Source organism: Dendronephthya gigantea, unplaced genomic scaffold (genome assembly GCF_004324835.1).
Source record: "Dendronephthya gigantea isolate DGI-Jeju-01 unplaced genomic scaffold, DenGig_1.0 000051F, whole genome shotgun sequence".
Lineage (NCBI taxonomy): Eukaryota > Metazoa > Cnidaria > Anthozoa > Malacalcyonacea > Nephtheidae > Dendronephthya > Dendronephthya gigantea.
In genome coordinates this window covers 976,801-1,001,091 of record NW_021163061.1, presented here as the reverse complement: position 1 = coordinate 1,001,091, position 24,291 = coordinate 976,801, and the positions used below count along the sequence as shown (strand labels likewise).

The following is a 24,291-nucleotide window of genomic DNA, read 5'->3' as shown; positions in this document are numbered from 1 at the left end:
TGCAAAACTATTGACATAGCTATTGACTAGGAAATATATTTCCATAGGAAACATATTTCCTATGATTCCATTTGGAAGACAAATGCTCTGAAATTTAAGGGCATGGGTTCGCTTATGGCCATTGTATACTTCTCGTTGGTTTGTGACTGGTCTACAAATTGGCCTGACGGTGCCATCAATGAAGCCGAAGCAGTTCGTTAGTGGTGCACCTTTGTTGTGTATAGAAGTGGCATAAAGCTGCAGGTTTTCGCGTGAAAGGAATGATTGATTCCAACTTGTTAGTCTAAACTTGTTTCTTTCGTAAATAAAATTAACCATGAAATGTACAATCCTGCATAGTTCAGGGACAGATCTGCCAAATAATGGCACCATATCGCAGTATCTCACAGGAAAGGCAAATCTTTTTAACAGTATACATAAGGCTTCAAGACCATTGCACGGGGTGCATCGTTGTATTCGGATTTCGTCGGGAATCATTAAAACTGTTTTTAGTCTGGAAATGTCTTCTTTTTTAAATCTAAACTCAACTTTACAAAACAGTTCATCTGTTGTATTCCAGTTAAACTTATCGTATCCTTGAAAAGGAAAATTTGATTGCTTAAACATGTTTTCATTTTCTGCGATTAATAAAAAATATTCTTCTTCATCAATATCCGTTCCTCTGCCAACAGGAACAGGAGTAAATCTTCATATTCTACGTTTTCATCGAGTATGTCTTCAATATTTATATTTTCCGCCATTTTCAATTTACCGCCAAAACACCCGTCGATCAAGAAATGCCAAACATTTCTTTTTCGCGACGGGTACGCCGTCTTCGCCTCAACCCCCGCGCAATGTGGACGTAGCCGTTGCCAATCACGTTGCGATTGCCAAACTCTCTATAGATACACGGTATGACGTCATATGTGATAAGAACAAAAAAAGTGGCCACGAGCCGCCGGGGCGAGTGGTAACTCTTTTGTTGTTATCACATATGGCGTCATACCGTGTATCTATAACTGAACAGACAACGGTTCATTGTAATCTATTTGTTTTATATAATAAAACTGAAAAAAATCCAAAATTAATTGAATTATTTGTTTGCAATTTAAAAACAAGAAAATTGCTGTGACGTCATTCCGTGCGTCTGTCCTCTTATAGATCATGGCTCTCGACCAATGAAATTGCTTGAATTCTTTACGTTATTATATAATAATGAATATTTCATTGTACAGCATGCAAAACTATTGACTAGGAAACTGTACTGAAATCAAAAGTTATAATTTTATTTAAACATCTTATAACAGTTATAATTATGTTAATAATCAGGTGAATAAAAAATAAGTACAGCAACAACCTTTCACAGAATTGGCTAATCAGGGGCCGGTTGGGGCCGGTTGCATCATAGGCAGCCCAGACATATTTTCGTTCTCCTGGCGCTCGCGCGTGTACACGAGTCTACTTAGTCTATTAGCGCTATCCGGCTTTCGTACAACCGGCCCCAGAATTATTTACCTCCAACATGTAGAAGTTTTATCAACCTTGGAAAATCCCCAATTTTGCTAATGCTAGGCAAGCAAGCCCTTGCTGATTTTTGTTGAGCTTAATTGATGCCAACTAGCAACATGCATGCATCAGACAGAAATATTTTATAGACCCATTGCTATAAGGCAATACTACCCAACATGTGTATAAATTGTAACAAATTCTTACCTTTTGCATATACTTTCGATCACTTCACTGTCTTCATGCTCTGCTGAACTGATAAAAAATGTGATTTAGTACAAACACAAAAAGATATATGCTATTTTTTCTCTTGCAAAAGTTGGAAAGTGCAAGTTTCTATTTTACTCATAAGCAGTATTTCCCAATTACACATAAAAGTTTCCATTGTCAAGATCAAGTGGCTATGTCACTAAAGCCACTTAAGAATATCAATATGTTACTCATGCATACAACAATAAATGGATAATATAAAAAGATCCCCTCACGTAGATCTGGTGATCAAATCGAGTTGTGACTATACAATATAACTGGGTATTTTATTAATTTCCAGAAAAATGAGGTATACCTTAACTCTTTAATTTTATCTCCAAGTAACCCAGCTACAAACTGAATCACCAAATGCCACCTGGGATTATTGAGGTGCTTTTCCAAAAATGATTCAATATTTTTAATATCATCAACCACATGTAGCGCAGCTAGAAACTCTTGAATTGTAAGATGAAGAAAAGAGAAAATATGATGATTTTTGTCTTCCAACTGATTGAATACACCAGAATCTGATAAGCCAGCCACAGATTTATCGCTGCTTTTAAACTCAAAAACTAACTGATCTTTTTCCATTCCATTCCTTGCAATTCCTTTCAACCTGTCAAGGTCTTCTTGAAGCAGCTGTGGAAGTTCTGCAGTCAAGTAATCCTTTGAGGGTTGTTCATTCCTGTATTTTGAATTGTGTTTGAACAGCAAAATCTTTATAGCTCTTTTGTACATTTCAGTCATTGTTTTAGGAATCTTGCTGTAGCTTTCATCCTTCACATGTTGACCAAAATCAATGCTCTCATATAATGTCAAGCACACTATATAGGAATTGACAGGTATGTAACAGAAGCTTAATAGTTCTGGTGAACTCTTGATTACTTGCCACATCTCTGAACTTTTCCTGTCATCATGGCAAAACATTTTAACATACTTTTCTATTTGTTCCTCATTAAAACCCAGTATCTCCACTTCCCGATCAAACTTTAGACACTGATAAATATCTTCTGCTGTAGGTCGAGAAGTGATTAACATAGTGGCTCCAGGCAATAGTTTGCCTTCCACCAGCTGTTTAAGGATAAGAAACATATGACACATTTTGTCTGGGCTGGTTATGATCTTCTCATCAGTTAAAAACGTTTTGTCAACTTTAAGTTCATCTAAGCCATCAAAAACAAGAATGACATTACCACTTGGGTTTGTGCAAATATACTCGTAGATGGTCATGTTGCAATGAGCTGATGGCATAACAGAACCTAGAGTCTGACTAAATATTTCTTTAAGACTTGTTTCTCCCTTGTTAAAATCACGTAATTGAATCAATAGTACAATTTTTCCATACCAGAATCTTTCTATGTGTTTTTGATACTCATGAAATATTTTTTTTGTCAGTAGACTTTTCCCTATGCCTGGTCTGCCTACTACAAGAACAGTTCTAGGTTGTTTCTTACAAGCTTCTGCTGCTTGAAATAACTCTGCTGTACTCTCAAGTACTTTTGCATCAGGGAGTTTTTCTAAACGAGCTTCATAAATATCATGTCTATCTTTATATCTTCTCCTGGAATTATAGGTTGTTTCCCTTCCATCTTGAATCATAAGATTGATATAGATCTCCTCCAGTTTTCTACGTGACAAACGTTTCCCTCCAAAGTCCCCAAGCAGGTAAAATAAATTTTCAGATTGGTTTGATCGAATTATTTCGTTTATTTCTAGGATAGTTTTGGTTCGTTTTCGTAAAAGGTACACGCTAATGAACTCCTGATCAGTATGGAAAGTTGGTCTCTTCAATGCCGACCACAACAGATAAACAATCTCAACGAGTGTCACTGCATCAACGAGAAAATTTATCGTGATAAAGCCGACAACAACTTGTTGTTTCTTCCCAGCCATTGAATAAGTGCAGTCCACAAATGAAGAATTCGTAGTTGACCGTGTGACGTTCTCATGGGAAGTACTAGTTGTTGTTTTCATATTGGGCAAAGGACATTCAAAATGGGTCGGAAAATTGGACGAGGTTAAGAGAAATGCTGAGAATACTGTCAGTGGTATTATACGACAAACGATCAAATGGCTTATATAAGCCATAAATACAAAATAACGATTACTACCTCGATAGACTTCCCGTGCGGCTGGCGATGCTTCAGACGGTAGTGGCTGGCTTTCTTCTACGCCCTCGTTCGTCGTTGTGTTTGGATTATTTGCGAAGATGTCGACTCTATGTTTCACCAGGTAACCGTAAACAACGCTCAACACAACGACAAGTCCAAAACTTATCACAATCTGGACATTGAGAGATAACGAAGGGAGGAATTCTTCGGCATATTGAAGACGACATTGTGTTTCAATGTACTTCCCCTTGAATAAAGAGCTGGTGAGGTCACATTCTAGACTTGATTTCGACTCGTAATCACTCGCGATTGCAATTAGAACAACACCAGTTGCTACAAACAAAGCAAGAACTACTGAACTGTGGGTATTGTAACAATTACGAGGAATCAGTTTTAAGCAATTTTCCATGTCTGACTTGTCTGTATAAAGAGTACTTGATTCTTTCCCAGAAGTTAAGATTTGATCATTTGATCACCATCCTGCTGTAATTTTACACCAACTTGCAACACCCTCCAGGACCATTATGATTGGTTAAAAAAACAGACACTCCAAATAGGAATTATTGGCCTACCAAATAAATAATTTATTGTTGAGACAAAGTAGATTTTAATACTTTAGTTTGACGCGCGAGTAATTTCCCTGGAATTGTGTTGACATATAGGTAACGCGTGGGATAGCGGAGATGAGGGTCAGTATAGATAAAGAGCAGAATGTGCTGCAAATTCATTCTGCTCCTCGCTTCGACAAGGTCATTACAGATCGAATTTGAAATTTTTGACACTTCGGTTAACAGGTAACTATCTCTATATTTATTCTTATTAGAAATAATTTAGAATGTCTTTTGGCTTTCCCAATATTCTAATTTTGGGTCATTCTTTTGTCCGTCGCTTACGGGATGGTTTAAAGGTTAATTTCGATTCCCGCGCATCCCAAAATTTTCATATTCCCGAATCGGGTTATGTCACTATGCTGGGCACAGGTGGCAGTACCGTTGAAAAGGTGATTCAATACGATCTTTCCCATGTCTGATCTGCCAAACCTGACATTATAATTCTCGAGTTGGGCACAAATGATCTGACCACTCACGCCCCTGAAGTTGTAGGATCGAGGCTTGAAGAGCTCGCTCGCCTGCTTCGCGACGAATTTCGCGTTCGCGTCATTGGGGTGCGCCAGGTGATTGACCGCAACATCGCCAAAACGCGGGAATCTGATAGTGTTTTTAACACCAAGGCCGCTCTTTTGCGCCAGTATTTGTCCGTGGTCCTTGCAGAGGAGCAGGGTATTTTTCTGTGGGAACATCGGGAATTTTTCAATCCCGCCCGTGTTCTGTTATCCACTGACGGCGTTCATTGTAACACACAGGAGCAATATTGTTTGTATAGGAGCTATCGTGGGGCTATTTTGAAAGCTCTGGCACTGTTGTAGTTCATTTATTGTGTGTATATTATAATATTATGCATATATGATATTATATATGTGTGTATATGTTTTTTGTATATCTCTTACTACGCATACTCTGCACACTACTTTATTTGCCGTTTATCATACGTTTGACTTACCCAGTATGGGCTAGAGCAACATGACTGTTTACAGATGCCCACGTTGAGATTTCAACATTGGGTTTTTTGCTGCGCAGGACGAGTTCATGATTTTACTTGTTATATATGCGTTGTGTGGTTTGTGATGTTTGTCGTGCTGATGTAGTTTTATGCATATATCGCTCGTTCGTTCTGTGTAGGAAAAAATACATATCTAAGTGGGTAGGGCGTTTTACGTTTCCGGATGCCCACAGTTAAAGTCAATATATTGGGCAATTGATAAAAGGAGAATAGTGCGAATAGTCGGCGAATAGTGCGAATAGTCGACGAATAGTGCGAATAGTCGGCGAATAGTGCGAATAGTCGACGAATAGTGCGAATAGTCGACGAATAGTCGGCAAACACACTAAATAGTCTGCGCCCAAACCAGACGCAGAACTGTTACCCGAGCGCCCACCTGCTGAGCCGCGCGGACTACAAGATGACTGAAATGTCCGAGTCGACGGAAACACTTTGTGACTGTGAGGTATTTATTCTTGTTTTTTTTCTTTATTAAACTATATAATTAGAATCAAAAGTATACTCAGAGATCGAGCTCTATGAGTCTATGTAGTGGCCGGAGGTGTATGTTGATATAATAAAGGAACTAGAGTACATTATAGAGCAATTGCATATTTTCGACATGTAATTATGCAAATTCACTTTGAATTTGTCATTTGTATACAAACTACAAAGATTTGCGTCTGTAAATTGTTCTATGTGGATGAAATAAACTGTGTGCATACAATTTATAACACTAGCACTAAAAACCCACACACGCGGCCGTGCCGTGGGCACATAACAGACCTTTAGAACCACAAATGTTCTGTTCACACTTCACAGTGCCAAAATCGGAAAATCGTCACTGAAATTGTGTATGTTTTTCATTTAGAAGGAAGTTATTTATATTTCTAGCTCGGAATCTGAACCTTCCCCAAAAAAGGTATGTGTATAACTATATATACTATAATTTTACCATGCATCAAGATGACGTTTGAAATCTTATATGAGCATTTCAATTCACCTTTCCGACGGGCGGTCAACGCACGTGGAAATAACAGGAATTCGAACAAACACAAGGTCACCACAAAACGTTCTATATAGCCTTTGAAGATGACCTGCTTTCATTTTTTTAGCCATTGATGATAAACATAATAATTGCTCATTTGGCTGAGCATTTTCACCCCATGAGATTAGACAGCACGTTTTCAGTGTAAATATGGCTTAAAACCAAATTTATATATACATTTTGAGACATAAGTCTTTTTGAGACATTTTGAGTCAAGGGTAAAGACCCGCATGGAAATCTGGTGTACAGCGATGGCTTTCAGGCAGCGTACTACCACCTTAATCCAGGTCACATTATGATGAAAAATTATATGTTTGACGGGCGTGTTATGGTGGCAAGAGAATTCTGGCAGAGTTTGTCGGAAGAGGCTGAAGCAAATGTCTGCGCATCAGGACTACATGTCCAATTTATGTAAATAAGAGTATTGTTTTTTCTTATACACTATAATTGCGTTATGTTAGGTTATTTTATGATATACTTATGGGGTTTACTATTTTTGGAACTTTAAGGAACTTTTTAAAAAGTCGATAACTTTGTGTTTTTTTTCTATACTAAATAATAGATTCTTTGTATATTACTGCCAGAACACTTAGATGAATTGCATTGTTTTCTAACAGGTTTTTGAATTCCCCTCTCCAAAAAAATAGTTACTGTAAAACGTATTGTGGAATTTGTATTATTCGTTTTGTAAAGTATGGTCGGAATTCGATCGCTAGAAGAATATGTCACAATGCGACTATTCGTCGACTATTCGCACTATTCGTCGACTATTCGCACTATTCGCCGACTATTCGCACTATTCGTCGACTATTCGTCGACTATTCGCACTATTCGCCGACTATTCGCACTATTCGTCGACTATTCGCGCTATTCGTCGACTATTCGCACTATTCTCCTTTTATCAATTGCCAATATATTGTGGGATGGTGCGGCATTTTAATTGTTTTCAGATTGCCCGATAATTTTCAGTATTTGCAGCGTCACGGGATAATCAAATGCGGCTACCCTCGTTGTTGTATGCCATGATTATTTCGCTGCCCTTTCAAGTCCTCCTGTCTTTTTTAATATTTGTCAATTGTATTGTGCGTGGCGTGTCTCTGGTATATAGTATTTTACTTATCACCACAGACATTCGTTTCGCTCTTGCTCTGCTCTTTGTTTATTCCTTAGTTCTTGCTATACGGAATTATGCCTGCTACCACTACCAGAGCGAGTACACGAGTGCAGAGCGCAACCAACCCGACTCGGCCGACCGCGACGATCGTCCCTCCCGCTCCGGTCCAGACACGGCTCCAGGTACATCGGGGACGGTGAATAACTTGTTACAGCCATTGTCTGAGCCAACTACCGCGCCAACAGCCAACACCACTGCGGGGTCTACCAGCCAGTTTACCCTCCCAGAGGCTACTCAGTGGGGCTGCGCTATGGAATAGTCTACCAAAGCAAGCAAAGGAAACAAAATCTTTAGGCATCTTTAAAAATATGATAAAATAACGTAACTACTGAGTCAGACATCGATTATTCCTAGTTTATATCTTCTTTAATACTTACATGTTTATTCGTTTATATTATAATACTATTTTTAATACTTGTACTCCTTAATTATCTCGCTTGCAGGTTTCGAAGTTCAAACGGCTAGCTCCGGTGGGCGTTCAGCCAACCTTCCTTCCACACAATTGGCCGCTATTACCTCGCGGTTAATTCAATCTAGTTTGCAGCCATCGTTAATCCCTACCTATCGCAGGGCATGGAAACTCTACAATCAGTTTTCATCTGCGGTTTTTCTTCAGACTTGGCTTTATTTATAGCATTCGGTCATGTTTCAGCGCCATTATGCAGCCTCGACCGCGAATACCTATGTTTCTGCATTAGGTTATTGTCACCGTTTAGCGGGCGTGCATGACCCTACGAAGGTATTTTGGGTTCTCGAAATGTTGAAAGGATATGGTAAGCTTGGCTCCGGTGTTGATGCACGCCTTCCAATCACTATTTCTATCCTCCGCACAATTTTGCAACAGACTTCTCTTGTTTCATCTAGTGAATATCGCGCACTTTTATTTAAGGCAATGTGTACGACAGCCTTTTTTGCCGAGTCGCCCACGGTCTCCAGCTGTGCTTCAATTATCTCAAGTGGTTCAGATTGTTGATAATTTGAGTAATATTTCCGGTTTGAATATCAATTTTGCGAACTACAAACATTCCTACAATCAACCTCGTGTTTCTCTTACACTTCATCGCCGTTCCGATATTTGCCCTGTGCAGACATTACTAGACTATTTTGCGCGTCGCGGTTTATCCAATGGCCCACTCTTTCGCACTCTCGATGGGCGCGCAGTAACACGCAGGCTATTTACTGAGCATTTGGCTTTGATTTTTCGTGCATGTGGTCTTGACCCTGCTAAGTAAAAGGGGCACAGTTTTCGAATTGGTGCAGAAACTTTCGCTGCGGAATGCAGTTTTTCTGACGCGCAAATCAGAGCAATGGGTAGGTGGAAATCCGACGCATTTCGCAAGTTCATTCGTAGTCCGAACTTATCTTCGCGACCTATGTCGCGTCCTATGTTGACATGAGTCATTTGTTGCCTGGCGCCTGGCGGGGGTTGACCTTGGCTGCACACTTCGTAGTTCGTACTTATTTCGTTATATCCCACATTAGTTGCTACTACGATAACTACGATGAGACTCATTGGTAATCGTGCGCAATGCTGATACAGGGGTAAAATAAAGCTAGCGCTCCTCTACCTCATTTCACTATTTTCATATTGGCGACTCCGGTTGCAGATGCTCGGCCGGTCAATGCAGGGGCACGACTGGTTGGAGATCTGTACCTTTTCCTTACCCCGATTCTTCTATGTGGGTTTCTTATATGGCATGTTTTATATATGACTTGTTTTGCTGATTTTATAAGTCTGTCTGTGGAAACCTTGTCATGACGGGGTGGGGTTTGTCTCCTTTACCCAAGGAGCCTTGTCGCGTTTAAATTGGCCCCACCTTTTCTGTGCGAACTGTATAAACTGGGTAAAATTTATTCTGGGTAAACCTGCGGAGACAAGAAATTCAGGAGAAATCGTGAGGTTGTTGTGAAGTTTTCTGAAAACTGAATCTTGAAAATAGTGGTTCTTGCAAGAAATGGAAAAATGTCAGAAAAATAATATTGTAGATATTGACACAACGATAAATAGAAAATGGATACATCAGGAATAGGAAGGATCAATTGAAATTGTATCAAAAACACGGGCAATTTTAGAGCGATTGAAAAACCACTACAACTCTGGACCATTTTTTGATATTTTTGAATATTGAAGAGAGTCCCCCCAAGGCGTGTTAAACAGGCAGAACTTTATGTATGATAGTTTGCTTTTAACACTCGTGTTCTTGAATACTTTCGGCCGACACAGTGTCTCACCCATCGAAGGAAAGTAAGCCCTCGTCCCATGCTTGTTCTTAGGTTTTTCGCCCAAAGAGGTTGAGTGGCACACTAGGCTTTTTGGGCGAGAGCCTCATAAAGTTCCCCACCTAATTTAAGGTCCAGTTATACGCCCGTTACTTTCCGTGTTCGTCCGTCGGACGAAAGAATACGACCAATGAGGATCAAGGACGCGGAGCTAATTTGGGAGGCAAATTCGAATCTTAATTTTGGTCATGCCCTAGGCGCATGTCGCATGTGACTACGATTCTTCCACTTTTTTGATGTACCGTTCACGACAAAAGGACGAGAACGTCACATATTTTACAAGGAAAAAACCCTGCTTAAACTTCTCTAAAATGATTTGAAGAAAAAGACAAGAAGACGAAGTGAGTATAAGAATTAAATGATATTTTATCTGCGTTTACGTCGAAATGATGTGACATTACAATGAGTTAAGTTAGCGTGTTTATTTCCCTTAAAATACCGGCCGTTTATATGCGGTCGTTTCTTGAAATTATTGTCTTATTTCATCGTTATAATGCTTTACAATATTCATTGTTTGATTTGTGTAACTTATTCTTGATTTATCTTCAATTTTAGCTTCGTTAATTCGACGAGAACGCGTTCATTCAACGCCGACTTTAAAGTCACACCTTGGTAAGCACAAGGTCTATAGCTTAGTTTCTCGTTTTGTTTCGTATTTTCTGCCCTAATTTGTTGTAGTAATGACTAATGTTTTAAAACATCCTAGGATTTATTTGTGTAACTAAAGTTTACTTTATCTTCAATTTCAGGATGTAAAATTCGACAATCTCGATAGAGTGGTCATGAGGCGATGGTATGTGTCGACAGCAGTAAACTTAAATCTTCATAAGATTTCAGAAGAATCTATAATCACTGACGATGATTTACATTGTAATGCGTCCCTAGAGAGCATTCAAAGATGCGCTGAGTGGATGTCTATTGTAGAACGAGGAGCTACGAGTTGTGAAATAACCTGAATTTCCACAAGATTTGGAAAAGAACTATAACCATGCACGGTGACGTTTCGCGTTGAAAGGCGTCATCAGAGAGCATTTAACGTCAACAAAATGCCGACAAATGCTTGTGAAGGTCACAAGGTAATTGTTAGTCTGTAGTTGTCCTAATTTTGAAAACATTTCTGTCAGTTTTAAAGCCATTTCGCTTCGGGGTGCTGCTCAAATTTACGCTCACACGTGCCTTTTGTTTTGACAGATTTGTTCTGCTAAACCTCGAACAATAAATTCACCGAACCCTAAAGACGACAGAAGTGAAGAGGGACGGATTAAAGAACAACCATGACGTAATCGGATGTCCCTCATCGGTCGAAGGAGGTTGTTGCGCTTGAGGACTTGCCACAATAGTACTGCATGATATCAAACACGGTATTTCTGGAAAACGAAATGAACATTTTCATTCGAAGGGGTCCCTGGACCTGGTGGTACTCGTTGTATCAAGCACCGTCACAAAGGATCGTTTATGGATATAAAGCGACGCCATGCAGGCGGATGAAAGAGGGGTCACCCCAGGTATACATTTTTCTTGTTAGCCTGAGTTCAGGCAATGGTTAATTTGGTACCCAGGACTAATGTTGTGTGTGGTATGTGCATGTAAGTTCTGGGTACACAACCTCGGTCAAAACCTGGTGATCAACTACCGCACACTCAGGGACATTCCTTTTCAGGGCCCTTGCTCGTGTGCTATTATTTTCATGTCCTTTAAACACCTAATATACAGATTTCTTGAATATTACCATTGCCTAAAGTCTTCATAGGTTAAGTTCTCTCTCTCTTGCGGGCAGGCTTCATTCAATGTTCATTCTTTGTCTGCATATTTGGTATCTACAGTTCATGAAAGAATGGTACACGAGCTTCCTGCGCTAAACAGGAAGAGCAGTGAGTTTAGAAAATGCGATGACGCAGCGCTGCAAACACTCACTTCAAATGATCTATCAAAGTTTTTCTCTCCAGAAAAATGAATTCTGTTTTTCTGTTACAATGCTTTAAATATATGAATGGCTTGATTGCGCAAAACTGCAAGCGAAATATGAACTGAACTGAAAGCTGTAAAATTTAAACGCGGAAATATATTGTAGGCAAGCCATTCCTGTACGACATATTTTGAATTAGAGGACTTCAAGTTGTTAAGATTTTCACATGCATGAGCTGGACAATTGTTTAAAACATTTTTTTTGATACTGATGGCAAATTTCTTTGCAACAACGACAATGCATGTCTCATGGGTTGGTTTGTATGAAGATGATCCAGACCTGGTACCCAAGCTAGCTTGCTTTCCTCAGACGAAATTCATCCCCTTTTTATAATAGGAAGATCTTCGGACGAGGTGGATCGCTAAGACAAAGCATTAATATTAGTAGTAAAAAGTTTATTTTAGCCTAGGCTAGGGGCTGTTTACATGATCCTGGTTAACGAAGCGCAAGATTGCTTTGAGGTATTGAAAATTGAAATAAGTATATAACAAGATCCTGGCAATCCTGTAATAAATCTCCCAGACAATATCATGTGTTTCTTTGCTGTCAAACTGACTCAAACAGTCAAAGTGATCTCACACTTGAATATCAGCTCAGCAGCTTAAAGTTTCTTTCCTGAGACGAAATTTATCCTGTGTTTATATCGGAAGGTCTTTGGTCGAGGTGGATCGCAACACAAAGGATTAAAATTAGCTGTATAAAGTTTATTCTTAATACTATTACACAATGCTTGCATGCCGTTAAACATACCACTGTTCAATGAGTTTATTCTAGAGGTTTATGGGTTTTAATTACGAGTGGAATTATACACGACCTGCATCCAGTGAAGTGCCAAAAATCCAAAAATCATACTGGATTTACCCCTCACCTATTCCCGGCATTACCATCATATACACATTAACTTCGCTTGCTCTTGTTAGCTACCTCTGTAGCTCAATGGCAAGAGCATTGCACCGGCATCGCAAAAGCGTAGGTTCGATTCAGGGCGTAGTAAAACACGGGCGTGTTTTACTACGCCCTGGTTCGATTCCTGTCGGAGGACCTATAGTTGACTCATTTTTCCATCAACTGTTCCTGGCTTGAATTTGAAGTGTGTATAAATAATTCCACTCGAAATTAAACCTCTAGAATGGACCTGCATTGAGTGAAGTGCCAAAAATCATACTACATTTTGTTCAGTGCGTTTATTTAAAGAAATCTATCTTACAAATTATTTAAACTACAAAATACAAATTATTAGAATTACAATCATATATACAATCAAGAATACTATGACTTTTTAAACAATGGCAATGCAAACTGATTTATTAAATTTATTGGTAAAAAAATTCCAACATAAATTTCTCATAAACTTCTCATCAACACAGGCAAAATATATTTCACAAAAAACATTTCAAATAACATTTGCTCGTATAAAAAACTATGAGAGTAAAATAACCAATGTGTCGTGTAGAAAAATAATAATATGATTTGCCTGTAATATACAGCTTAGGAAAAACATTTGATACGTTTTACAGGATTGCAGCCTTTATACAACTTTACATTTACTAAAACAGTTTGCAGTTGTCACTCTTAGCATCACTTAAATATTCAATATCTTCAGTTGTTAAATCATTGCCACCTACAACTAGTACAGTAAGTTTACAGTTGTCACTCTTCAAAGCATCACTTAAATATTTAACAGCTTCAGTTTTTAAATCATTGCAACTTACATTTAGTTTAGTAAGTTTACATTTGTCACTCTCCAAAGCATCACTTAAATATTTAACACCTTCAGTTTTTAAATCATTGCCACTTACATATAGTTCAGTAAGTTTACAGTTGTCATTCTTCAAAGCATCACTTAAATATTTAGCACCTTCACTTTTTAAATCATTGCGACTTACATTTAGTTCAGTAAGTTTACAGTTGTCATTCTTCAAAGCATCACTTAAATATTTAGCACCTTCACTTTTTAAATCATTGTGACTTACATATAGTTTAGTAAGTTTACAGTTGTCATTCTTCAAAGCATCACTTAAATATTTAACACCTTCAGTTTTTAAATCATTGCCATTTACATCTAGTTCAGTAAGTTTACAGTTGTCATTCTTCAAAGCATCACTTAAATATTTAGCAACTTCACTTTTTAAATCATTGTCATTTACATTTAGTTTAGTAAGTTTACAGTTGTCATTCTTCAAAGCATCTCTTAAATATTTAACACCTTTAGTTTTTAAATCATTGCCACTTACATTTAGTTCAGTAAGTTTACAGTTGTCATTCTTTAAAGCATCACTTAAATATTTAGCACCTTCAGTTCTTAAATCATTGCCATTTACATCTAGTTCAGTAAGTTTACAGTTGTCATTCTTCAAAGCATCACTTAAATATTTAGCACCTTCAGTTTTTAAATCATTGTCACTTACATTTAGTTTAGTAAGTTTACAGTTGTCATTCTTCAAAGCATCACTTAAATATTTAACACCTTCAGTTTTTAAATCATTGTATCTTACATTTAGTTTAGTAAGTTTACAGTTGTCATTCTTCAAAGCATCACTTAAATATTTAGCACCTTCAGTTTTTAAATCATTGTATCTTACATTTAGTTCAGTAAGTTTACAGTTGTCATTCTTTAAAGCATCACTTAAATATTTAACACCTTCAGTTTTTAAATCATTGTCACTTACATTTAGTTCAGTAAGTTTACAGTTGTCATTCTTTAAAGCATCACTTAAATATTTAACACCTTCAGTTTTTAAATCATTGCCATTTACATCTAGTTCAGTAAGTTTACAGTTGTCATTCTTCAAAGCATCACTTAAATATTTAGCAACTTCACTTTTTAAATCATTGTCATTTACATTTAGTTTAGTAAGTTTACAGTTGTCATTCTTCAAAGCATCTCTTAAATATTTAACACCTTTAGTTTTTAAATCATTGCCACTTACATTTAGTTCAGTAAGTTTACAGTTGTCATTCTTTAAAGCATCACTTAAATATTTAGCACCTTCAGTTCTTAAATCATTGCCATTTACATCTAGTTCAGTAAGTTTACAGTTGTCATTCTTCAAAGCATCACTTAAATATTTAGCACCTTCAGTTTTTAAATCATTGTCACTTACATTTAGTTTAGTAAGTTTACAGTTGTCATTCTTCAAAGCATCACTTAAATATTTAACACCTTCAGTTTTTAAATCATTGTATCTTACATTTAGTTTAGTAAGTTTACAGTTGTCATTCTTCAAAGCATCACTTAAATATTTAGCACCTTCAGTTTTTAAATCATTGTATCTTACATTTAGTTCAGTAAGTTTACAGTTGTCATTCTTTAAAGCATCACTTAAATATTTAACACCTTCAGTTGTTAAACCACTATTGTGACTTACATCTAGTTTAGTAAGTTTACAGTTGTCATTCTTCAAAGCATCACTTAAATATTTAACACCTTCAGTTGTTAAACCACTATTGTTACTTACATATAGTTCAGTAAGTTCACAGTTGTCATTCTCCAGGTCATGGTTATCTTTCTTCAAAAACTCAGCCAATTCACGGATAGTAATGTTCGTCACAGTACAACGATTGATTTCAAGCTTTTTCAAGTTCTTGATGTGGCTTAAAAATTTGAACAAAGCCGTAGATTCTGCTGGTGCAATATTTATGTAGCTCAAAGTAAATGTTTCATGATCATCCTCAGACGTAAACGACGAAATCATTTTCATGACGCGATCTTCTTGCATTTCCCAAACACTTTTTATCACGAGTAAACCTTTGTCATTACTGTAGTCAATATATCGTTTCTTTGGCATCCAGTTTTGAAATCTAGATTAAGACATTTTAAGAGAAAATTTCAGAAGTTTAGGATTATATTTCACTGAAGAGAACTTCGTAGTATTAAATGGCCATTTTATCAGAGAAAATTAATTCACAGCGTGAAAACGACAACTACACAGACAAGTGATTTTGTTTTTTGTACAAAAAAAACTCCAAAAATATGACTTTCTTACAAAACTTATAAATTTTTTTGTTGCTTTTTTTCTTCAGAACGACGTTGAAATGTTTTTTCCCCCGTTTTTTCCAGCTGCCAAAAATTGAAGGTTTTCGACTTCGCATGTACGAAACAAAAACTATTTTGTAAATTCGTAGTAAAATATTACCTCATATTATAGAATTACGGCAACAAAACGTCGCTTAAATGTTTTAAATATATCCATTCAAGTAACTTCAGCTTTCCCGTCTTTCTTTTTAATAATCTTGAATAGTTTTTAAAGGTTTTTTTGTTTGTTTTCAACTCAGTTTTCTCCTCATCTTCGCGGGTCATGAAAAATGTCAGGGAAAAATGAGCCGCAGCCGAGTGTCACGTGAATCACTGATTAGCCAATCATATCGCTTCAAACCACCTCAACTGACACGTGCTTGTCCTATAATGAATATTTCATTGTACAGCATGCAAAACTATTGACTAGGAAACTGCACTGGAATCAATCAAAGTCATCAAAAGTTATAATTTCATTTAAACATCTTACTACCATTTGCGTTCAAGTGTTGAGTGCGAGAAATTTTTCACGATGTTTCCGTTCTGAAACGTTACGTTTCCTTGTGAATTACTTCACGTTTTCGGCGCGAAATGTACAACTTTGTAGGAAATACGTCAACGTTTGCCACACGTCAATTTCGACAAGCCTTCGTTGCTCAAACAACTGCGCACGTTTTGTTAACACTTTTTATTATATTACAATTTTGATACTGCATTTAACTATGTCAATCCGTGTAAAAATTCTGTATGGAGAAAACTTTTCTAGATGCAAGGTGCATTCAATCGAAAAACATAGTTTGAGTTGCTTAAATTTATACCAATTCAAACAAATGATTACGGAGACAGTAGGTGAATTTATGGAAGGCGTTGACATTCAAAATGCGAGAATACAATATAGAGATGATGAAAATACCTACGTAACCATGAAAGATGAATCCGACCTTCAAGATGCAATGCGATGTTTAACAGCAGTACCGAATTCTGATGGGATCTTCAGAATGTGTGTTCGAATACACTATGAGATTACACCGTCCGGTAAACCTAGAAGTTCATCGGTGAAGACGGAATATATCGGGAGCTCCTTTCCTCAAGCTAATGATGATGCTCAAACAACACGTAAACGTCGACTAGACTTTGAGTCCAGGAATTCGAAATCCAGTCATTCAGTGCCAGTGTCAGTGAGCTCAAAACTTAGTTCAAAGCATTGTAATAAATCCCTGCGGCCCACGTTGAACAGGACGAAAAAAAATGCCTTACCCCAGTCGAACGATACTAGCCAAAACAGAGAAAATGATCAACGAAACAAATGAAAAGTTGCAAGATGTAATGGGCAAAGAGAGAAAAATCAAAGAAAGAATTCAAGCAGCAAAAGAAAGTAATGCCGGACGTGGCACACTCTGTCGTCATTGCCATATGCGGCTTGGTCATAATGCCCGAAATTGTACGTTTGATCAATGTTCCTCAGTTTACGAGTGCGGAGAGGAAAAATTTCATCCTGGTGAGATTAATATAAAAGCAATAACACAGGACGTAAAAAAATTAAGGAAAGAAAAAGAGAAACTGACGGAGGAACTGAGTTTTAAGAAATCTGCAGCCGAAAATGTACGTGACTCCGTCTTGAACAAGCTGGAGAACTCTTTAATCGATGTCGATCCTGCGTCATATCATGTCCGAGGAGTTAAGAATTGGAGTCTTCTGAGAAGCCATGTTTTCGCTTTGAAAAGGTATTGTGAAACCACTTTACATGGCCGTATTCCACCAAAACATGACATTTTAAATTGTCTTCAAACTGCTCTTGCATCTAATGATTGTACAGGGGCAGCTGTACCAATCAAACAAAGTAAACGTCATCGACAAAATCCAGCAAAACCTACACTGGAACGATATGGGATCCAATTTCCAACTCGCCCAAATGAATACGACGACGACGATGCATATGAACAAACATTTGATCGCGTTGGGGCGTGGAGTCCTGCCAGAGATAGCTCAGAAAACAATGTCATTTGCATTGACGACAGTAACAATAAAGGAACTTGCTCATGGATTGATCGAATCAAGCCAGCAAATCTAACGGAGGAAGATGAACAGCTTAAAATTGCTATGCATGCTAGTTTATACACAGAAAATATCCCAGCAAAAAGTGTTGATTCCCATGGTATGAAATCAAATACCTCAAGCGCCGATCATGCTTCAAGACCATTTCCATGGACTGTGACAGCTTCAAGTTCTGCTTCAACAGCTGGTAATTCCAGTTTTACGCCCAGTCATTCTGTCGAATCAATTCTTTCTAATCCTGTACGGAGCGTAAGTGATGCAGCAAACGCACTTCTATCACTACGCGATATGCAACAAGATTAAAAATAGGCGTGAGTAATTCTGTCAGTTCAGCATTGTTATAATTAGCATTTTTGTCGATTGATATTTTTTCATTGCATGTTTTATACAATACAATTATTTAAATAACTTGAACGAATTGTTATATTAAAATTACTATTAATATACTTGACATTTTAATGAAGATGAAAGCAGTAACATGAACTTTTGCGAAAAACAACATTCCTCTACTAAGCTGTTGTACCTATGTAGAAAATCACAAGGATAAATTTTCTGACACGGAAATCAGACCATGCACTAATGTGAGCCAGAATTATTTTCAATGTGGTCATATTCCTTGTATGAAAATTTTCCCTTCTGAATATATTGACGGGTATTGTGTTACATTTTATTGGTTTACTGTACTATTTCATATTTGTATAAAGCAAACAAACACAATGTTTATACGTTTCATCACTTTTATGTATTGTGCAGTGATGGGGCCTGTTTGGGTTGTTTTCTAGTAAATGTCAGTCTTCAACGAGAGTCTACCAAATCAACACCTAGCCAACCTAGCCTAATGTTACACGGTTTGCCCTTGCTGACTGTAATATAAGCAAATATACTCTGAACATACAGATATACTATCACTTTTAATTAAGGCAGTGACATGTTCTTGTTTACTTTAATGTTGGGAAATATACAGAGGGGCTATAAATAAAGAGATTACATATGTGTTGGATAAGAAATATTTCAAACCGAAAAAAAGTAGAGAAAAGTAGGGATTAGGGAATCAAATTACAGTAGATAAATTTGAATTCGAATGGAAAACCGTATAACAATATAATGCGCATACAATAGAGCAAATATTCAAGCAATATCACGTACCACTAATAATACTGTTAACACATTGTAAGAATTAAGATAACACAAAAATTGTATGCGATCAATCCATTTTTGTAGTATGCAATATAAAATGTCTTAGTCTATATTCTGACTTACAACTAAGGAAATAAATAAGAAGTATTTTTAAAAAAGTTCATCATATCTGATCGAGTGATCTTTTGAATGGCAAGCATGGCGGATAATTTCGGATTTGCAACAGTTACGTTTATTAGTTCATGGTTCATAACAGTTTTCATTTTATTGAAACAATGTTCAACGGGATTAAGATCTGGTGAAAAAACCGGCGTGTATACTAATTCTATTCCCATCTCATTCAAGTACTCCTCTAGAACTTCGCCACTATCGTAGTGGTGAACTGATAGATTATCCATCACCAAAACATCGCCAATATCCAGAGCCGGGCGCATAGTTTCCAGGTTGACAGCATTCGACGCCTTTTCGAAGAAATCTAAAAATTGGAAGGTATTGGTGGCGCCATCAATCACATCATAGTATTCCGGACCATTAAGTGAAGCTATTAGGTTAATAGTTGCATTAGGATCTTCGCATTTCTTGACGACTTCCACACACCGCTCACCTTTCGGAGCATGGCCATATAGACGCATGCCGACATTTGGATATTTGACACCAGCTTCATCAAAAAATTTCAAGCAGTTTGGATTCTTTGACCTTAAGTAGTCCATAAAAATCTGTGTATATAGTAAGTTGCCCATAATCAAACCGCTGTGATGCTACATGGGTTATTTTTTTTCGAGTGTATATCTTCCCAGATTTCATCCGTGATTTAAGTGCCCTCGATATAGCTGAGATTGAAATATCACCTTGAATATTTCCCATTTCTTCTACAGTTGATTGAACTTCGCGAAGGGAAACAGACCCTTTCAACTGTTTCATTACTTCGATAAGCTCTAAATCGTCCGACGTTAATTTTGAGCCTCGATTCCCTCCAGGTTTTGCATCGCATTCTAATACACAATTAGCACAATACTGCGTCCATACTTTCTTTACGGTGGTTGAAGACACTCTCACGGTGTGGGAAACTGCAGTGAATGTGCCCATAGGAACGAATTGGGTTGTTCTGTCTGCACCGTGATGGAACATTTCGTCAATTATCAATGCTTTCATGTCGCAAGAAAGTGCGACGCCCCGCTTAAACGACCGACCTTCGCGATTAATCTGCATTATGTATGTATATATATACATATATATTTCGTGAATCGTAATTCCAGTTTTTTGATCCTTGGAGCGGTTTGAGCAACGAAGGCTTGTCGAAATTGACGTGTGGCAAACGTTGACGTATTTCCTACAAAGTTGTACATTTCGCGCCGAAAACGTGAAGTAATTCACAAGGAAACGTAACGTTTCAGAACGGAAACATCGTGAAAAATTTCTCGCACTCAACACTTGAACGCAAATGGTAGTATAACAGTTATAATTATGTTAATAATTGTGTGAATAAAAAATAAGTACAGCAACAACCTTTCACAGAATTGGCTAATCAGAATTATTTACATCCAACAGCAGAGGTTTTACCAACCTTGGAAAATCCCCAATTTTGCTAATGCTAGGTAAGGAAGCTGTTGGCAATTTTTGTTGAGCTTAATTGATGCCAACTAGCAACATGCATGCATCAGTATCACACAGAAATATTTTATAGGCCCCTTGCTCTAATATGCCTATAAATTGCGGCAAACTCTTACCTTTTACATATACTTTCAATCAGTTCACTGTCTTCATGCTCTGGTGAGCTGATAAAAAAATGTGATTTAGTCATTTAGTACAAACACAAAAAGATATATGCTTTTTTTTCTCACAAAAAATTGGAAAGTTCAAGTTCTGTATTTTACTCATAAGCAGTATTTCCCAAATACACATAAAAGTTTGCATTGTCTAGGTCAAGTATCTATGTCACTAAAGCCACTTAAGAATATCAATATGTTACTCATGCATACAACAATGAATAGATAATATGAGAAGATTCCCTCACATACATATGGTTAACAAATTGAGTTGTGACTATGCAATATTATATATGTTATTTACCAGATGGAGGTCCGTATAGGGGAATATTTCCCAAGGTTGCAAAAACAGCCTGAGGCCGAATGCTGAGGGACCGACTAAACTGGTAAATAATAACTTTTTTTCTTGCGGTCTTAATTCATATGTTAGTGTTGGCTCTGTGCTTTTAAATCTCGCCTGGTCCATACGGCCTCATACGCACCGCTCTTGTAGCCAATCAGTTTGCAGGAAACGCTAAAATATGAATTCGGACCGCAAGAAAAAAAATAAAACTGGGTATTTTATTACTTTATCTACTTTGAAGAAGGCATACCTTAACTCTTTAATTCTATCTCCAAGTAACCCAGCTACAAACTGAATCACCAAATGCCACCTGGGAATGTTCAGGTGCCTTTCCAAAAATGATTCAATATTTTGAATATCATCAACCACATGTAGTGCAGCTAGAAACTCTTGAATTGTAAGATGAAGAAAAGAGAAAATATGATGACTTTTGTCTTCCAACTGATTGAATACACCAGAATCTGATAAGCCAGCCACAGATTCATCGCTGCTTTTAAACTCAAAAACTAACTGATCTTTTTTCATTCCATTCCTTGCAATTCCTTTCAACCTGTCAAGGTCTTCTTGAAGCAGCTGTGGAAGTTCTGCAGTCAAGTAATCCTTTGAGGGTTGTTCATTCCTGTATTTTGAACTGTGTTTGAACAGCAAAATCCTTATAGCTCTTTTGTACAGTTCAGTCATTGTTTTAGGAATCTTGTTGTAGCTTTCATCCTTCACATGTTGACCAAAATCAATGCTCTCATATAATGTCAAGCACACTATATAGGAATTGACTGGTATGTAACAGAAGCTTAATAGTTCTGGCGAACTCTTGATTACTTGCCAGTTGCCACATCTCTGAACTTCTTGTGTCATCATGGCAAAACATTTTAACATACTTTTCTATTTGTTCCTCACTAAAACCCAGTATCTCCACTTCACGATCAAACCTTAGACACTGATAAATATTGTTTGCTGTAGGTCGACATGTGATCAACACAGTAGCTCCAGGCAATAGTTTGCCTTCCACCAGCTGTTTAAGGATAAGGAACATATGACACACTTTGTCTGGACTGTTTATGATCTTCTCATCAGTTAAACAATTCTCGTCAACTTTAAGTTCATCTAAGCCATCAAAAACAAGAATCACTTTACTTGGGTTCCTGCAAATATATTCGTAGATGGTCATGTTGCAATCAGCTGGCATAACAGAACCATGAGCCTGACTTAATATTTCTTTAAGACTTGTTTCTCCCTTGTTAAAATCACGTAATTGAATCAATAGTACAATTCTTTCATGCCAGAATCTTTCTATGTGTTTTCGATACTCGTGAAATATTTTTCTTGTCAGTAGAGTTTTCCCAATGCCAGGTCTGCCCACTACAAGAACAGTTCTAGGTTGTTTCTTACCAGTTTTTGCTGCTTGAAATAACTCTGCTGTACTCTGGAGGGGTTTTGCATCAGGGAGTTTTCCTAAACGAGCTTCATAAATCTCATGTCTATCTTCATATCTTCTCCTGGAATTATAGGTTGTTTCCCTTCCATCTTGAATCATAACATTGATATAAATCTCCTCCAGTTTTCTATGTGACAAACGTTTCCCTCCAAAGTCTCCAAGCAGGTAAAATAAATTTTCAGATTGGATTGATGGAATTATTTCGTTTATTTCTAGGATTGTTTTGGTTCGTTTTCGTAAAAGGTACAAGCTAATGAACTCCTGATCAGTATGGAAAGTTGGTCTCTTCAATGCCGACCACAACAGATAAACAATCTCAACGAGTGTCACTGCATCGACGAGAAATTTTATCGTGATAAAACCGACAACAACTTGTTGTTTCTTCCCAGCCATTGAATAAGTGCAGTCCACAAATGAAGAATGCGTAGTTGACCGTGTGACGTTCTCATGGGAAGTACTAGTTGTTGTTTTCATATTGGGCAAAGGACATTCAAAATGGGTCGGAAAATTGGATGAGGTTAAGAGAAATGCTGAGAACACTGTCAGTGGTATTACACGACAAACGATCAAATGGATTATGTAAGCCATAAATACAAAATAACGATTACTACCTCGATAGACTTCCGGTGTGGCTGACGATGCTTCAGACTGTAGTGGATGGCTTTCTTCTACGCCCTCGTTCGTCGTTGTGTTTGGATTGTTTGCGAAGATGTCGACTCTATGTTTCACCAGGTAACCGTACACGACAGTAAACACAACGATAACTCCAAAACTTATCACAATCTGGACATTGAGAGATAACGAAGGGAGGAATTCTTGGGCATATTGAAGACGACATTGTGTTTCAATGTACTTCCCCTTGAATAAAGAGCTCGTGAGGTCACATTCCAGACTTGATTTCGACTCGTAATCACTCGCGATTCCAATTAGAACAACACCAATTGCTACAAACAAAGCAAGAACTACTGAACTGTAGGTATTGTAACAATTACGAGGAATCAGTTTTAAGCAATTTTCCATGTCTGACTTGTCTGTAAGAGTACTTGATTCTTTCCCAGAAGTTAAGATTTGATCATTTGATCAACATCCTGCTGTAATTTTGAACCAACTTGCAACACCCTCCAGGTTCATTATGATTGGTTGAAAAACAAACCCTCCAAAAGTACTTGATTTATCTGATGTATTTCCGATCTCGAGAGGAAAGCTGAAGTGTTGAACAAAGGTCTAACGCTGCATCTCATTTTCCTCTGGTATTTCACCATAGTTGCATAGTCATAAATAAAAGATCAAAGATGTCCATCTCAGTAATAAAAATGTCCCAAGGGGAGCCATCTTGCAGGTAAGTGTTGTTTTGCGTGATATTCGTCATTTGTCCAAAGAGTAGATATTTATCATTTATAGACCCTCCGCTCCGGGTGATGACGATTTTTCCCGAGGACTTCGCTTGTGTTTGGTCATAATGAAAACATCTTGTCCTGTTCCAAACCATTAACTTACCACTTGCGAGAACTTTACCTTCACCACTAGACCGACAGCTTTTGAGACTAAAGACCGTGTTTTTTCCTTGGGGTACTCAAAAAACGTATGAACGGTTATATGAACTAATATGCACGTATTCAACGGTAAAT

General features: G+C 37.4%; 2 protein-coding genes and 1 long non-coding RNA gene across 3 annotated transcripts; 1 reads left to right on the top strand and 2 right to left on the bottom strand.

Annotated features, from left to right (window-relative positions):
- Positions 1-1,230: 1,230 nt before the first annotated feature.
- On the bottom strand, positions 1,231-4,556 carry LOC114528713 (NACHT, LRR and PYD domains-containing protein 4C-like). The gene is made up of 3 exons (XM_028550389.1): positions 2,051-4,556; positions 1,693-1,740; positions 1,231-1,243 (listed from the first exon to the last, which is right to left on the bottom strand). The coding sequence occupies exons 1-3, from the start codon at positions 4,252-4,254 to the stop codon at positions 1,231-1,233; spliced, it is 2,265 nt and encodes a 754-aa protein (XP_028406190.1). The 5' UTR covers positions 4,255-4,556.
- A 5,804-nt stretch (positions 4,557-10,360) lies between these two features.
- LOC114528658 lies at positions 10,361-11,228 on the top strand. The gene is made up of 4 exons (XR_003687518.1): positions 10,361-10,558; positions 10,696-10,739; positions 10,832-11,022; positions 11,138-11,228. It is a non-coding gene; the product is annotated as an uncharacterized LOC114528658 (long non-coding RNA).
- A 3,697-nt stretch (positions 11,229-14,925) lies between these two features.
- LOC114528712 lies at positions 14,926-22,047 on the bottom strand. The gene is made up of 4 exons (XM_028550388.1): positions 21,479-22,047; positions 20,847-20,894; positions 15,191-15,713; positions 14,926-14,931 (listed from the first exon to the last, which is right to left on the bottom strand). The coding sequence occupies exons 1-4, from the start codon at positions 21,907-21,909 to the stop codon at positions 14,926-14,928; spliced, it is 1,008 nt and encodes a 335-aa protein (XP_028406189.1). The 5' UTR covers positions 21,910-22,047.
- Between the last annotated feature and the right edge of the window lie 2,244 nt (positions 22,048-24,291).

What these genes read in the sequence shown, in the direction of transcription:
- LOC114528713 (XM_028550389.1), bottom strand. Translation starts at nt 4,254, where the DNA reads ATGGAAAATTGCTTAAAACTGATTCCTCGTAATTGTTACAATACCCAC. An exon ending in GATAAAATTAAAGAGTTAAG is followed by an intron (nt 1,741 to 2,050) that starts GTATACCTCATT and finishes ATTTTTTATCAG; the next exon opens with TTCAGCAGAGCATGAAGACA.
- LOC114528712 (XM_028550388.1), bottom strand. Translation starts at nt 21,909, where the DNA reads ATGACTGAACTGTACAAAAGAGCTATAAGGATTTTGCTGTTCAAACAC. An exon ending in GATAGAATTAAAGAGTTAAG is followed by an intron (nt 20,895 to 21,478) that starts GTATGCCTTCTT and finishes TTTTTTTATCAG; the next exon opens with CTCACCAGAGCATGAAGACA. An exon ending in ATTGAAAGTATATGTAAAAG is followed by an intron (nt 15,714 to 20,846) that starts GTAAGAGTTTGC and finishes GTCTTAATCTAG; the next exon opens with ATTTCAAAACTGGATGCCAA.